This window comes from Callospermophilus lateralis, chromosome 11 (assembly GCF_048772815.1).
Source record: "Callospermophilus lateralis isolate mCalLat2 chromosome 11, mCalLat2.hap1, whole genome shotgun sequence".
NCBI classification, from domain to species: Eukaryota; Metazoa; Chordata; class Mammalia; order Rodentia; family Sciuridae; genus Callospermophilus; species Callospermophilus lateralis.
This window is the reverse complement of record NC_135315.1, coordinates 50,715,850-50,731,284: the sequence shown is the minus strand read 5'-3', so window position 1 is coordinate 50,731,284 and position 15,435 is coordinate 50,715,850. Positions and strand designations below refer to the sequence as shown.

Here is a 15,435-nt window from a genome sequence, read left to right as displayed (position 1 = left end):
ATGGAGAAGGAATTTCAAGACATCCAGCAGCTGGACTCTGAAGAAAATGACCATGAGCTCAGTGGCGGTGAGGGGCCAGGCACTCAAGGGCAGAATCCCAGGAGAGAAAATCCATTTTGGAAAGGCAAGTGTTCAGTTTCTGGGGCTTCACCTGCATCCCATTTCAGCTGCCAATTGTTCTCTGTCTCCATGAGGTCTCTGTCGCATTTGCTCCAGGGACTGAGTGATCCTTCTAGGTGTGAGCTGCTGGTACCTCTGTTTGCAGAAAGCCATAGGCAAGGGTATGTGCCCAGAGGTGTGGGGATCCCTGGAGATGGCTCCCTCCCTCCCCTCTCACCCAAGCGCATGTGTGTGAGTGTGTGTGTGTGTGTGTGTGTGTGTGTGTGTATACAAGTAATGCAGAGCCTGCCAGAACTGTGGGGGTGGGGGTGGGGGTGGGGGTGAGTTGGGGTGGATTGAGAAACCAGTATGAAGAGATCCTGGGAGATTCCTGCTATCTGCAGGCCTCCTGCCTGGATCCTCCTCTAGCAAAAAAAAAAAAAAAAAAAAAAAAAAAAAAAAAAATTAAATTAAATATATTTTTAGTTGTCAATGGACCTTTATTTTACTTATTTGTATGCAGTGCTTAGAATTGAACCCAGTGCCTCACACATGCTAGGCAAGCACTCTACTACTGAGCTACAATCCCCATCCTCCTCTAGCAAATTTTGAACACAGTCACCAAGTGATTGAGAAGATGTTTTAAAGCAAGACAGATTTCAGGGGTTCTACGCAAAAAGGCAGGATCCAGGGACAGAGGAAAATGTCCTGGGTGAATGCTGGTGATGAAGCTGGGTTCTGTGGAGACAAGAGGGGGTTGGAACTCAAAGCTCAGGGAGAGGATTGGCCAGCCTGTACTGGGAGGAGACCCTACATTGTTGAAGCTGGGAGGGAAGGATTGGTGCTGGGCAGGGCAGAAGTGGGCAGAAGGGGTAGGTGTCCCACCCATGCCTTCTCTTTCCCCTGGACCTGTGTTGGCCGGCCTTTCCACTGGGTAATAGACTCCATGAGGACAGAGTTCCAGGGCCCACACAATGCCTGGAGTGAGAGGACATGCAACAACAACTTTGGGTATTGTTGAATCTTCTGAGGGGGAGAGGATTCAGAGTTTGAGCAGGAGGCTTGGAGAAAGTCCAGAGAGGGAGCTCGTCCAAATAGACCAAGGGACAATGAGGAGGGGGAAGTGAAGGTGGCGAGCCCCTGCTGCCTGGGAGAGGGTTCCTCACCAGAGGTCGTGTTTTACTGTTGACAGCTTCCCACTCTTCCTGGCAGTTTTCATGTGTACAGTTTTCAACAAATTTGAAAATTTACAATTTCTTTTTTATTATACTGGGGATTGAACCTTGTCTCAAAATAAAAATATAGGGCTAGGGTTATAGCTCAGTGGTAGAGAACTTGCCTGGCAGGTGTGAGGCACTGGGTTTAGTCCTTAGTATCACATAAAAATAAATTAATTAAATAAAGGTATTGGGTCCATCTACAACTAAAAATATTAAAAATATATATATATATATATAAAAGGGTTGGAATGTGGTTCAGTGATTAAGTGCCCTGGGTTCAATCTCTGGTACAACTCCCACCCTAACAAAACAAAATAAAACCAAATTAGAGGTGCATGCCTGTAATCCCAGTGTCTTGGGAGGCTGAGGCAGGAGGATCAAGAGTTCAAAACCAGCCTCAGCAATGGCGAGATGCTAAGCAACTCAGTGAAACCCTGTCTCTAAGTAAAATACAGAATAGAGCTGGGGATGTGGCTCAGTGTTTGAGTGCCCCTGAATTCAATCCCTTTTACCCCCCTTCAAACAAACAAAACAAAACAAAACAAAACAAATATAAACTGAGTAATTTAAAGTGAAGAGATTTATTGGCTTATGGTTCTGGAGGCTAGAAAGTCCAAGATTGAGGGGCTGCACCTGATGAGGGGCCTTCTTATTGCCTTATCTCATGGTGTAAGGGCAAAGGGAGGGTGAGAAAGAGAGAGAGCAGGAGAGAAGCTTTAATAAAGAATCTGGTTCTACAATAATGGCATTAATCTATTTCCCATTAGGCTCCATCTCACAACACTCCTGCATTGAGGATCAAGTTTCCATCACTTGGGGGGGCATATTCTTTTTTGTATTAATGAAAATAACTTTTTATTGATTAATTCAATTAAACATCTCACAATTGGCAACATTTTTGCTGGTATCTGCATCTCCAATAACATCACTCCCATGACCATCCCACTTATAACTATTTCACCCTACTTAAAATGAACAGTTCTAGTAGTTAATACTATAGGTTTTAACATTTCAATAGAACTCCACCTGCTGACCTTTAAGTTTTTTTTAAAATTTGTTCTACTTAGTTGTACATGACAGCAGAATTCATTTCAATTCATTGTACACAAACGGAGTGCAACATTTCAATTCTACATGGTGTAGAGACGCACCATTGGAGCAGTCATACATGTACCTGGGGCTAATGATGTCCATCTCATTCCACTGTCTTTCGTACTCCTAACCCCTCTCCACCCTCCCCTTTGCCCAATCTAAAGTTCCTCTATTCTTCCCATGCTTCCCTTGCATAGATTATCATCCACTGATCAGAGAAAACATTCGGCTTTTAGTTTTTTGGGATTGGCTTACTTTGCTTAGCATAATATTCTCCAATGCCATCCATTTACCTGCAAATAACTTAATATCTCTCTCCCCCGCCCCCATATCAGAGATTGAACTCAGGGGCACTTGACTGCTGAGCCACATCCCCAGCCCTGTTTTTGTATTTTATTTAGAAACAGGTCTCACTGAGTTACTTAATGCCTCGCTTTTTGCTGAGGCTTTGAACTCATGATCCTCCTGTTTCCGCCTCCTGAGCCGTTGGGATTACAGGTGTGTGCCACTGTGCCCAACTTTTTATTTTCTTTTAATGCTGAGTAATATTCCGTTGTGTACATATACCATAGTTTCTTTATCCATTCATCTATTGATGGGCATCTAGATTGCTTCCACAGTTTACTATTGTGAATTCAGCTGCTATAAACATTGGTGTAGCTATGTCACTATAGTATGCTGATTTTAAGTCTTTTGGGTATAGACCAAGGAGTGGGATAGCTGGGTCATATGGTGGTTCCATTCCAAGTTGTCGAGGAATCTCTACAATACTTTCCAAAGTGGTTGCACCAATTTTTTTTTTTTTTTTAAGAAAGAGTGAGAGAGAGTGAGAAAGAGGGAGAGAGAGAGAGAGAATTTTAATATTTATTTTTTAGTATTTGGCGGACACAACATCTTTGTCTGTATGTGGTGCTGAGGATCGAACCCGGGCTGCACGCATGCCAGGCGAGCGCGCTACCACTTGAGCCACATCTCCAGCCCCATGGTTGCACCAATTTTCAGTCTCATCAGCAATGTATGAGTGTATCTTTTTCTTGGGGGGACACATTCTAACCATAGCAGAAGAGAAAGCAAAAGCATCAGGGAGGATGTGGGGGCGGGGAGGTAAGAGGCAGGAGAGGTTGTGCTGAGGGGATGTGGGCAGTGGAGGCCTCAAAGGCACAGCTTCTCCTGGCCAAGATGGCTCTGAGTGTGCTGCAGTGGAGGAAGGTGACATTCATTAGTGTGAGAAGGTCTTGAGTACTGGATGGTCCCTCACAGGATCAGTGTCCAACTCAGGATGGTGATAAGAGATGACCTGAAAAGGAAGATTCTGGGCTTCTGACTGAGCCTCCCCAGCATGTGGGGGTGCTAAGGAGAGAAGGAGGTCCAAGGAGAGGCAGGGTCCAAGGCAGAAAAGAGGAAGTGTGTGAGTGCAGGTGGATGGTGCAAAAGCAGGAGCTCAGGGCTGGGAGGACCATCATCCTCTGGACCTGGAGAGACAGCAGTGGTGCAGGCCAGTTTGTGCACATGAAGATGTAGGGGTGTGAATACATGCGTGTCAGTGTCCATATGTGTGTGAGGAGGTGTAAGAATGTGTGTATCAATAGGTGAGTATGTAAAAGTATGTGAGAATGTGTGTTAATGAGTGTGTGTGTGTGCGCATGTGAGAGTGTAATGAAAAATGTGTGTGTGTGTGTGTGTGTGCACGCGTGTGTGTGAGTGAGTGTGCGGTCAGGTGCAGACTGATCAAGGGGTGGGAGAGGTTACTGTGGGATGATGGGGGCTCAGGAGAGAGTGTTTACAATAGAACTTGGGTTTCAGCGGGAACAAAGGCAGTGGGAATTGGGGGAAGAGGATCTGAGTCTGAGAAGATGAGGAATGGCCCTTGGGGAGTGGAATGATCTGGACTGAAGGATCCTAGTGGAATTTTGGGAAGGAAGGGATTATTCCAGGTTTGGACTCGTATGAGGGATGCAGTCATTGAATTTAAGGAGAACACAGGCCCCAGCCTCTAGGGAAACAGTCTGAAGGGACAGGGGCTATGGAAGGGCAGAGACTAAGGCCAGAGGTGATCTGCAGGTCATTCCAGCAGGTGGGCAGGAGGGGAAACCATTCGTAGACCTACTTTCTTAGAGTGTGTGTCTAATAAAGGCCAGATCTTTCCCCCGGATGCCTGTGTGTCTCCCTATTCCAAGTCCAAGATCTCAGCTTTGCACACAGCTGATGTGTGTACTGTGTCATGTGCATGAGTGTTGTGTGCACCTGTGTAGGGGCATGTGTATGCCACACACTTTCACAGGGGTGCAAGTGTGTGTGCAATGCCCCAATGCTAGTGTCGAAACCTGCTGAATGTCCCACAGTCCCCCACCTGGTTTCTTCCCCAACCAGGTTGTGTCTCCTCAGACTTCTGTGCCCTTGGATGCCTGGCTCATGACACTCTCTCTCTCACACAGGGTCACGTCTTCCCCAGCCCCTTCCACAGCGCCTCGGTTCCAGGCTCTATCTCAATCTGCTTGCCCTGGGTTTCAATATCCTGCTGCTGGTGGCTGTTTGTGTAATTGGGTCCCAAAGTGAGAGTCACAGGGCTGGCAGGGATAAGGCAGGGGTGGGGAAAAGTGATGGGCAGTGTCGGGGGCAGTGATGGGGTCAATGAGAGGGGAAGAGGTGGAGGCAGCATGGGGACTGTACAGGGTGCGAATGGGGGCTGATGATGGGGGAACAATGGGACCAATCATGGTGCAGTGACAGGTGAAGAAGAGGGCAATCATGCGGATAATGATGGCAGACATAGCCCACACTCTATCTTGTTCCCACTGTCTCCTGACAAGACACACAGCTGCAAGCAGAGTTGCGGACCCTGAAAGAATCTTTCAGCAATTTCTCCTCCAGCACCCTGATGGAGATCCAGGCTCTGGGCTCCCATGGTGAGTGGGCTGGCTGGTTGATGATAATTTATCCAGAGAAGTTTGCCAGGCTCTGTGCTGAGTCTGCAATAAGGACATGGTTAGGGACTGTGCAGATTCAGACTGAGGTAGGTAACCCAGCCCAAGAAGTTGGCAAGGCTTCCAAGGATGTTGGCCCCTGACCTGAAGGGGCCCTGAGGATGAATCAGATCATGTAGGTGAAGAAGAGAGAGGTTAGTGATGGAGAGAAGAATCTGGGACAGCACGGAGATGAGGAAGAACAATGCACATTTTGGGACTTATGGACAATTCTAGCATGAGGTGAGCTAATTGGTGGGGCAGGGGCTATCAGGCAGAGAATGGTATGGGGCCAGTCTTTGCAGCAAGATGTGCTTGCTGAGTGGGGCTTGGTTGCAAGAACATGGGGATCCAGTGAAAGAACTTATACAGTGCAGTGTCCTGAGTCTCTCTGGTGGTGTGGGGAGCCTGGGTGGCCTGAGGGGTTCAGGTGGTAGACCACATAACATCCTGGACAAGGTGATGATCCCCAACTGATTCCCAGGCATGTGAGGCTGGAGGCGTGGTCAGCAGGCGGAACAGAGGAGAAACCACTTAGCTTCTCCCTTTTCAGGGGACATTGCAGGTGACAAGGTGACATCCCTGGGAGCCACACTGGAGAAACACCAGCAGGACCTAAAAGCAGGTCAGAGGCCCTCCCTGAGTATGTGGATGGTGTGGTGTGTACGCACTGGGTGTGATGTGTGTGTGGATTGTGGTATGTGTTTGTATGTATGTGTGCTATGTGTGAGCTTTATGTGTATGTGTGGTAGGCTGTGTGTGTGTTAGGTGTGTATGTGGTGTGGTGTGTCTGGTGTGTGTGTTTGTGGTGTGGTGTGCTTCTATGTGTGGTGTGTGTATAGTGTGGTGGGTTGTGTGGTATGTGTGTTTGTTTGTGTGTGTGTGTGTGTGTATGTGTGTGTGTGTATGCATCCCTAGCCAACAGCTGGATTCTTGTGCCTGGTGCTGGCAGGTGGGGACCCATATGTTTACAGCATTGCTGTCTGTCCATCTGTCCCCCTAGATCATGCCTCCTTGCTCCTTCACCTGAAGCACTTCCCACTAGATCTGCGTATCCTGACATGTCAGATGGCATTTTTCCAGAGCAACGGTAAGGACAGGGCATGCCCGGTCTCACTGTGTTTGTCCCCTCTGGCTAGATCTCATCTCCCTCTGCCCCTGTCCTCTCAGGCACGGAATGCTGTCCTGTTAACTGGGTGGAACATGAAGGCAGCTGCTACTGGTTCTCTCGTGCTGGGAAGACCTGGTCTGAGGCCGACGAGTACTGCCAGCTAGAGAATGCCCACCTGGTGGTCATCAACTCCAGAGAGGAGCAGGTGAGGCCAAGCTTCCCAAAGGCAGGAGGAAACCTTGAACTCAGGCTCAGTCAGGAGCTTCCATCATCAGGTTTCTTTTTGTCTTTTTAACCTAAGGAAGAGTCTAGAAGTGTGGTAGAGCCCTGGGGTGTTCATCAAGCAGCCATTGATGCTAAGAGGTGGGAGATTGCAGGCAGAAACAAGTAAGGGCATTTAAACCTGAGAGGCAAGTGAAATCAAGATCCTTAATGGGTTTGGGGGTCTTGGCGGAGAGCAGGAATAGGAATTCCATGAGTATGAGGCTGAGGGAAGAAGACAGGGAGCAAACCAGAGTCAGAATAGCAGATATAATGGGAATGGAGTGGGACCCAGAGGACAGTGGTCACAAACTAGATCCTGGATTGGCTCTCTGGGCTCTAACAACTTACTTTGCAATGTGTGAGTTGTCATGGCACCCAACTTAGAGAGCTTCTGAAGATTAAATGAGATAGTCCCTGGAAAGCACTTAGCACAAAGTTTAGCCCAGTGAGTGTTCACTGACGATAGCTCCGATGACAGAGGGGAAACCAAGGGAACGGTTGTGTCGGGAACTGATGCTTCAGTGGGGACAGATCGGCTGGAGAAGGCTGAGGGAGGCACACGGATGCCTGCAGGGATGAAGGAAAAAGGTCCAAGGAACAAGGAACTAGCAGCCTCACCCCCCTGTTTTTCCAGAAATTCATTTTACAACACACAGGCGCCTTTCATATCTGGATAGGCCTCACTGACAGCGATGGCTCCTGGAAATGGGTGGATGGAACTGACTACAGGCACAGCTATAGGTTAAGTGGCCTCTATCTATCCTCTTGTTAGTTTGCCTTGGGGACAGCCACAGGGCTTTTGGCCCTAACAGACTCCCTGAGGTCCTTTTGGGGACCGAATTCCTCAACCCTCTCCTTTCCCACTGGCTGCCTCTAAGGCTGCATCTTCTTGCCCTGAACCTGCCCCAAGGCTGTGTTTTTCTGGAGTTGGGGGTGGGGGCAGGGTTGCTGGGATGTGGCCTGGTCAGATCTTGGGCTTTGTCTTGTCTTCTTAGGAACTGGGCTATCACTCAGCCAGACAACTGGCACGGCCATGAGCCGGGCAGAAGTGAAGACTGTGTTGAGCTCTTGACAGATGGACGCTGGAACGACAACTTCTGCCTAGAGGTGAACCGCTGGGCGTGTGAGATGAAGCGGAATATCACTGACTGAGCCCGGCCCCAGCACATCTCTAACGTGCACCCCATCCCCGCACCAACCCTGGCTTCTCTACTGGGAATTCTACAGAAAGGAGGAAAAAGCGAGTCTGGGTTATGGGGAGAGGTTGAAGAAAAGTAGAAAAGGGGGTGGTTTGTTTCAGATCCTGGGAAGGCTGAGGGCCTGCCTCTTTCGACAGTTCTTTGTTGTAGTTATTACAATTTTTAGTGGCCTCAATGGAGTAGAAATAAATACCTGAAACTCTTTGCGGCCTGGTTATTTGGGGATTGGGGCATGCAGAGTGCAAGGAAACAGGACAGAGGAGATTCTGGAGGAGTAGAGTGTAAGTTCCCCCAGCTTCTTAGAGTTCCTGAAGGAGAAACTTTTTCTGCATTTGGGATCTCCCCAAATTGGGTTTTGCAGAGAACACCCCTGCTCCAACCTCAGCTTCCAGGGGAAATGTTTGCCAGGGGGAGAAGGCTCAGTAAGACTCCTGCCCACCCCTTTCAGCATGGCTACTTCTTTGGGGCCTCAAACAGATTTAGACATGTATCCAACACAAGGTGTCTCCAACCATTTCCACAGTTGATACATGTCCCTTTCCAAGATCATTTGGAACCTGACCTTAAACATATCTTTAAGGACTGCATTTTACTTGTATTCATGGTGCTATGGATGGAACCCAGGACCTTGAGCATACAAGGCAAGTACTGTACCCCTGTGCTACATCCCCATCAGCATCCCCCTATTTTAAAATGACAAAGTAATATATACTGTTACACACACACACACACACACACACACACACACACACACACACTGTCCTCTCTCCCTCCTGCTTCTCCCCAGAGTTAACTAGTTCTGAGTGCTCTGTCAGAACATTTTCTGTGTACACCCATGTATGCTACACCAAATAATAACATAGCTTAATTTTTCACTCTGCAACGTCCTATGAACATTGTTTATTACCTTTAAGGTTTTATCTCATTGAATTTAGCGACTGAAGAGAATGCCAAGGTATGGATATGCCAGATATTATTTAACTATTCTCTGTGTAAGTAGTTGCCGTATTTGTTTATTTTCACGTATAATGTTTGTGATTGCATCCACCCTCACTTCTACCCTCTCTTGCCACCCCTCCCCCTTGTCCTCCTTTCCCTTCCCTAAAAATTCCCTTTCTATTTTCACATCTCTCTCTATTTTAGATTCCACATATGAGCGAAAACATGCTATACTTGTCTTTCTGAATTTGGCTTATTTCATTTAACATGATGATCTCAGTTCCATCCATCTTCTTGCAAATGACATGATTTTTGCTTTTATGGCTGAATAGTACTCCACGGTGTGTGTGTATACCACATTTCCTTTATTCATCGGTCTATTCATGGGTATCTAGGCTGATTCTATAACGTAGCTATTGTGAATAGTGCTTTGATAAACGTGAGTGTGCAAGTATCTCTTTTGTAGGTTGAGTTTCATTTCTTTGGTTTATACCCAGGAATGGTACAATTGGATCATATGGTAACTCTATCTTTAGTTTTGTGGGGAACCTCCATACTGTTTTCTGTAACAGCTGTTTTAATATACATTCCCCACCAACAGTGGATTAAGGTTCCTTTTCTCCCACACCCTCACCAGCATGTAATATACTTTCTCTTTTCTTGATAGTAGCTGTTCTGACTAGGGAAGATGAAATCTTATTGTAGTTTTGATTTGCATTTCTCTGATGGCTAAAGATATTGAACATTTTCCATACATTTTTCCATATATCATTGGTCATTTGTACTTTTTTTGAGAAGATTCTGTTCAGCTCATATGCCCATTTATTGGTTGGATTACTTGTTCTTTGGTTAAAATCCATTTTAAACAGTAAACTTTAGATAATTTAGTAAAATTTTAGATAATTGGAGACTCATATGCAGGTCTAAGAAATAATACAGAGAGATCCTATGTGACCTTTACCTAATTTCCCCCAATGGCCTTGAAATATATATTGTACATCTTAAAAATATATTTCACAATACCACAACCATAATATAAACATTGATATAAGATACAGATCATTTCCATCACCATAGGATCCTTTATCTTGACTTTTATATCCACACCTATAGCCACCCCCTGCTCCATACCCTACCTAGTTCCTAAACCCTAGTGGCCACAAACCTGTTCTCGCTTTCTATAATTTTGTAGTTTTAAGAATTTTATATATATGGAGTCATATAGTATGTCACCCTTTCGAATTGGCTTATTTTCATTCAACGTTAATTCCCTGGAGATTTGCCTAAGTTGGTGCACATGTCTGTAGTTCACTCCTTTTTATCACTGGGTAGTATTCCAAGGCATGGAGTATTTGTGTCTTTTAATGTTTGCCTATTGAAGGACCTCTGAGGGGATTTCTAATTTTTGGCTAATTTTGCAAATAAATCAGTTATGAAAACTTATGTACAAGGTTTTGTGTGAACATAAAATTTCATTTATCTGGGATAAATGCTCAAGAGTTCAATTGCTGGGTCAGATAGTCATTGCATGTTTAGTTGTAGAAGAAATTGCCAAACTGTTTTCCAGAGTTGTGGTACCATTTTATACTACTTCTCCCCTGCCTTTGGTTGTTGTCAATATTGCTTAAAATCTTATTTGTTTTGATAGGCATGTAGTGATGTATGATTGCGGTTTTGATATGAGCTTCCCTGATGGCTAATGATCTCCTCCTCCTCCTCCTCCTTTTGTATTTGGGATTGAATCTAGGGTCTCCTACATGGTAGGCAAATGCTCTACCAGTGAGGTACATCCTCAGCTCATTTAATTTTTTTTTTTTTAAATTTTGGGACAGGGTCTCACTAAGTGGCCCATGCTGGTCTCGAACTTGCAATCCTCCTGCCTCAGTCTCTGGTATAGCTGAGATTACAGGCACGAGCTGCTATATCTCTTTTTTTGTGCATCTTTCCTGTGATTATTGTCCATCTCTGTATCCTCTTCAGTAGAATGTCTCTTCATGCCTTTTGCCCATTTTCTATTTTTAATAACTTTATTTATTTATTTATTTATTTTTATATGGTGCTGAGGATTGAACTCTGGGCCTTGCACGTGCAAGACGAGTGCTCTATAGCTGAGCCATAACCCCAGCCCCTCTAATTTTTTTTTTTAACTGTTGAGTTTTCATAATTCTTTGTGTATACTAGATACTGTTCCTTTGTTGGATTTGTGTTCTGCAAATATTTTCTCCAAGTCCATAACTCATCTTTTCATCCTCTAAACAGAAACACATTTCCAAAACATATTAGTCTGATTAAAATCTTGGCAGGACCAATTAGGAACTGAGAAAAATGATGGATGAAATAGAAGGTTAAATGATACTATTCCTGTTTTTATAAAAATTTGGCTGAATTCCCCAAACTGAGAAAGACTGTTGGTAGTGGCCATGTGTTTAAAAATCAAGAGTTACTGTTTTACAAATAAAAGTTATTTTAAAAACCTTAAAACGTGAAACAAAACAGAACAAAAAATAGAGTTGCTGGGTTCTGGATTCATCTAGGCAGGCCTAAAAGGGGGCAAAACAATCACCAATGGAGAGTTTTTAAACTCTCTAAACTAATTTTATTGGTACATACATTATAATTATACATAACATCGGGATTCATTGTGATATTTTCATATAAGTGCATAACAATTTGGTCAGTTTCATTCCCCAGAACCTCTCCTTCCCTCTTTTCCCATCTTCCTTGATCCCCATTCTCGAATTTTCTCCTCTGTTGGTCTCTGATGGAGATGACTTTAAGAGAGTTCTTAGATGCAATGAGGGATTCAACTTGTTTTCTCTCCAAATGAGAAAGGGGATACTTCTTCATATCCTCACGAGCCAGGTGACAGAGTCCCAAGGGAACCATTTGCAGAGACTAGTTGTATCCGAGAGGCTGAGACAGGCATCTCCCTACCAGGCAGGATGGTAAAGCTGAGCTGTTGCTGGGATCCCCGTGGACTGGCACGTGAGAGGATCAGGAAGGGTTTTAGGGAAGTCTGTGGCTCTGTGTTCAGGAGGATTGTAGTAATCATGAAGAAAGAGACTTATCTCTTCCTCCTCCTCCTCTCCTTCTCCTTCTTCCTCTCCTTTCCCTTCCCCTTCCTTTTCCTGTTCTTTTTCCTCCTCCTTCTCCTCCTCAGTCACTTCCTCCTCCTCCTCCTCTTCCTCCCCCTCCCAATCCACTTCCTCTTCCCCTTTCTCTCCTTCTCTTTCTCCTTTTGTACGAGGGCTTGAACCTAGGGACTGGCACGGCACCAGTCTCACCTCTGTTTTTTGAGAGGAGAATTGGATGGCTAACACCTGTCCCATTTATTAGTTGATCAAACTATGCTTAGTGGCCTGGCAGGGCAAGAGTGTCAGGGAACTTGTGAGACGGATGTCAGGCTTGAGCCATTTAGGAAGGACCCTCCCCAAGGGACTGCATGGCAGAGAGAGGTGAAAGAGGCTGTGGGTGCACAGCTGCAGTCAGAGCACAAACTGATGTGAACCACAGTGCGCCATCTTTGTGGAGGAGGCACTGCCATGGAGCAGAGGGATTCCAAAGGCTTCTCTGAGGCACCACTATTAGGCCTCATGAAAGGCCAGTGTCGGATGCTTGCTGTGAAGAGCACCTTGACGGCCACAGTAGCACCAGCCTGTGCCCTTGAATTCTTCTCTACCTTGCAATAGAGGAAGGCAGAGCAGAAGTCTTTGATGCCTGTCCCAGGTTTATAGGAACAGACCTCGAAATGAGGATCCTTGTGAAAATTATTCACTAGGAAACGTTTGCAGGCAATTTCAAAGTCCAGTGGTGATAGAATAATTTTTTTTTAGGCCAGTTCCTCAGGGGAGCAATGAAGACAACATAGGGCACATCTCAGAGTCATTTTCATCAGGAATAAGGGAGCTGTCACCCCTCCAGTCATGGGTTAACGGCAGTTTGTGTTTGGCAAAAATGCAAACCCCAAGATACTTCTGCCCTCCATGTGCCCAGTTGATGCACGAAGACAGTCCTCTGACAGAGACACTGGTGCTGGCTGTTTAAATATATAATCATACTGGGGACCAGGTGCAGTGAAAAGGGTGAAGGGACCCAAACAAAACCCTGATAGTGTCTGCTATAGCCCTGTCCATGGCAGATCCCCAGTTAATGCTGTGTAAAGCACTTTTTTAATTAATTATTTTTAAGTTGTTGATAGACCTTTATTTTATTTATTTATATGTGATGCTGAGAACCAAACCCAGTGCCTCACACATGCCAGTCAAGTGTGCTACCGCTGAGCCCCAGCCCCAGCCCTAAAACACTTATTTTTTTTTTCAGGGCTAGGTATCAAGCCCTGTCAACTGAGTTAATGCCCAGCCCTGAATGAGGAAGTGATGGGTTACAAGAGCAAAGTTTTGTTTTAGTCTGGACTGGACTTTAGACTTGAAGTTAAGATTGTTGTTATAGCTTTGCACACACCTGTAATCCCTTGTAATCCCTTGGAAGGCTGAGGCAGGAGGATCACAAGTTCAAGGCCAGCCTCAGAAAATTAGTGAGGCCCTAAGCAACTTAGGGAGACCCTGTCTCAAAACAAAACAAAACAAAAAAATAGAGTTAGAAATGTAACCTGGTAGTAAATATGCTTGGGTTCAATTCCTAGTACTAAAAAGTAAAAATGAAAAAAAATTAAAGATTGTTTTATAGCTGAATGTGTAGGAAAGAAAAATGAAAAAAATCTACTTAATAATAATTCAATAATTAATTTTAGGCTGAGGCAGGAGGAAAAATTTTAAAATTTCAGCCTAAAATTATTTAAAAAATATTAGTGTTAAAATTATTCTATCACCACTACCACCTTCACCATCACCGGACTTTGAAATTGCCTGCAAACATTTCCTATGAATGATTTATTAGTATATGATGCATTTTATCAGATTGAAAAGTTGCTTTCTATTCCTAGTATATGTAGAACTTTTTTTTGATTCATAAATGGGTATTGATTTTTTTTTTTTTTTTTTGGTACTAGGAATTGAACTTAGGGGCACTTGATCACTGAGCCACATCCCCAGCCCCATTTTACATTTTATTTAGAGACAGGATCTCACTGAGTTGCTTAGTGCCTCACTTTTACTGAGCTGGCTTTGAATTCACCATCCTCCTGCCTCAGCCTCCTGAGCTGCTGGGAATACAGGTTGTGCCACGCGTAGCACACAGCACACAGCGGGTATTGAATTTTGTTGAGTGTCTTTTGTGCATGATTTGATACAAATGTGCAATTTTTCCTTGTTGATTGTTAATATAGTGGATTATGTTGATTGGTTTCTGAATATTGAACCAGGCTTGCAGTGCTGGGATAAGCCCCACTTAATTGTAGTGTGTTGTCCTTTTTATATTTGCTAGATTCAAATTGCTAATATTTTGTTGAGTATTTTTAGGTCTGTGTTCATGGGAGATAGTGGTCTATAGTTTTCTTTTCTCATATTATCTTTGGTTGTGTATCAGGGAAAATGCTAACCTAATAAAGTGAGTTGGGAAGTGTTCCTCCCTCCTCTGTTTCCTGAAGAGGATTGTTTAGAATTGGTGTTATTGCTTCTGTAAGTGTCTGGTAGAATTCTCTAGTTAGAGTCATCTGGGTCTGGAGAGTTTTTTGTTTTGAAGGGGAAGATTTTAAACTATGAATTTGCTTTCTTTATAGTTACAGAACTGTTTGGATTACTCATTTAATCTTGGGTCAGTTTTATAGATGTGTGTGTGTGTGTGTGTGTGTGTGTGTGTGTGTGTGTGTGTGTGTGTTTGGTACTAGGAATTGAACCCAGGGGTGTATTACCACTGAGCTACATCCCCGGCCCTTTTAATTCTTTTATTTGAGACAGGGTCCTGCTGAATTGCCCAGACTGGCCTGAAACTTGTGGTCCTTCTACCTCAGACTCCCAAGTAGCTGAGATGACAGACATGTGCCACTGTGCTCAGCTGGTTTGTGATTTTTGAGGCGTTGTTCCAATTCATTTAAATTTTTGAAATTTTTTGCATGGAGTTATTCCTAATCTTCTTTTCATTCTCTTCAGTATTGGTAGTGAAATACCATTTTTTTCTTTTTGGTTTTAGTGATTTGATTTCTGCCTTTTTCCTTTGTCAGTCTTGTTGGTGGTTTATCTACTGGACTGGTCTCAGACAACTACCTTTTGGCTTCATTGATCGTCTCCATTATTGTTCTATTTTCAGTTTCATTGATTGTTTCTCTTATTTTTATTATTTCCTTTCTTGTTTTGGATTTATTTTGATCTTTTTTTTTGGGGGGGAGGTTATTTTGATCTTCTTTTTCTAGTTTCTTAAGCTGGGAGCTCCAGTACTGACTTATAACAGTTATAAAAAAAAATAAATAGTGTTAAGAATTTCTTTAGCTGCATCTGCAAATTTTGTTTAATTGCAGTTCAGTTCAAAATAATTTCTGATTTCTCTTGAGCTGTCCTCTTTGACCCTTGAATTGGTTAGAAGAGTATCATTTAACTTTCAAGTGTTGGGGATTTAAAATTCTCTTTTTGTTTTTGATTTCTAGCTTAACATCA

The 15,435-nt window shown here is 44.1% G+C and overlaps 1 protein-coding gene across 1 annotated transcript; it reads left to right on the top strand.

The window, feature by feature from the left end:
- On the top strand, positions 1-7,901 carry Asgr2 (asialoglycoprotein receptor 2). The gene is made up of 8 exons (XM_076871396.1): positions 1-67; positions 4,847-4,963; positions 5,222-5,317; positions 5,928-5,999; positions 6,378-6,464; positions 6,545-6,690; positions 7,384-7,490; positions 7,745-7,901. Exons 1-8 carry the CDS (start codon positions 1-3, stop codon positions 7,899-7,901), a joined length of 849 nt encoding a protein of 282 aa, XP_076727511.1.
- Positions 7,902-15,435: the final 7,534 nt, after the last annotated feature.

Excerpts from the sequence above, each read along its gene's own strand:
- Asgr2 (XM_076871396.1), top strand. The coding sequence starts at position 1 with ATGGAGAAGGAATTTCAAGACATCCAGCAGCTGGACTCTGAAGAAAAT. Across the intron at positions 6,000-6,377 it reads CCAGCAGGACCTAAAAGCAG|ATCATGCCTCCTTGCTCCTT; the intron begins GTCAGAGGCCCT and ends CTGTCCCCCTAG. Across the intron at positions 7,491-7,744 it reads GACTACAGGCACAGCTATAG|GAACTGGGCTATCACTCAGC; the intron begins GTTAAGTGGCCT and ends TTGTCTTCTTAG.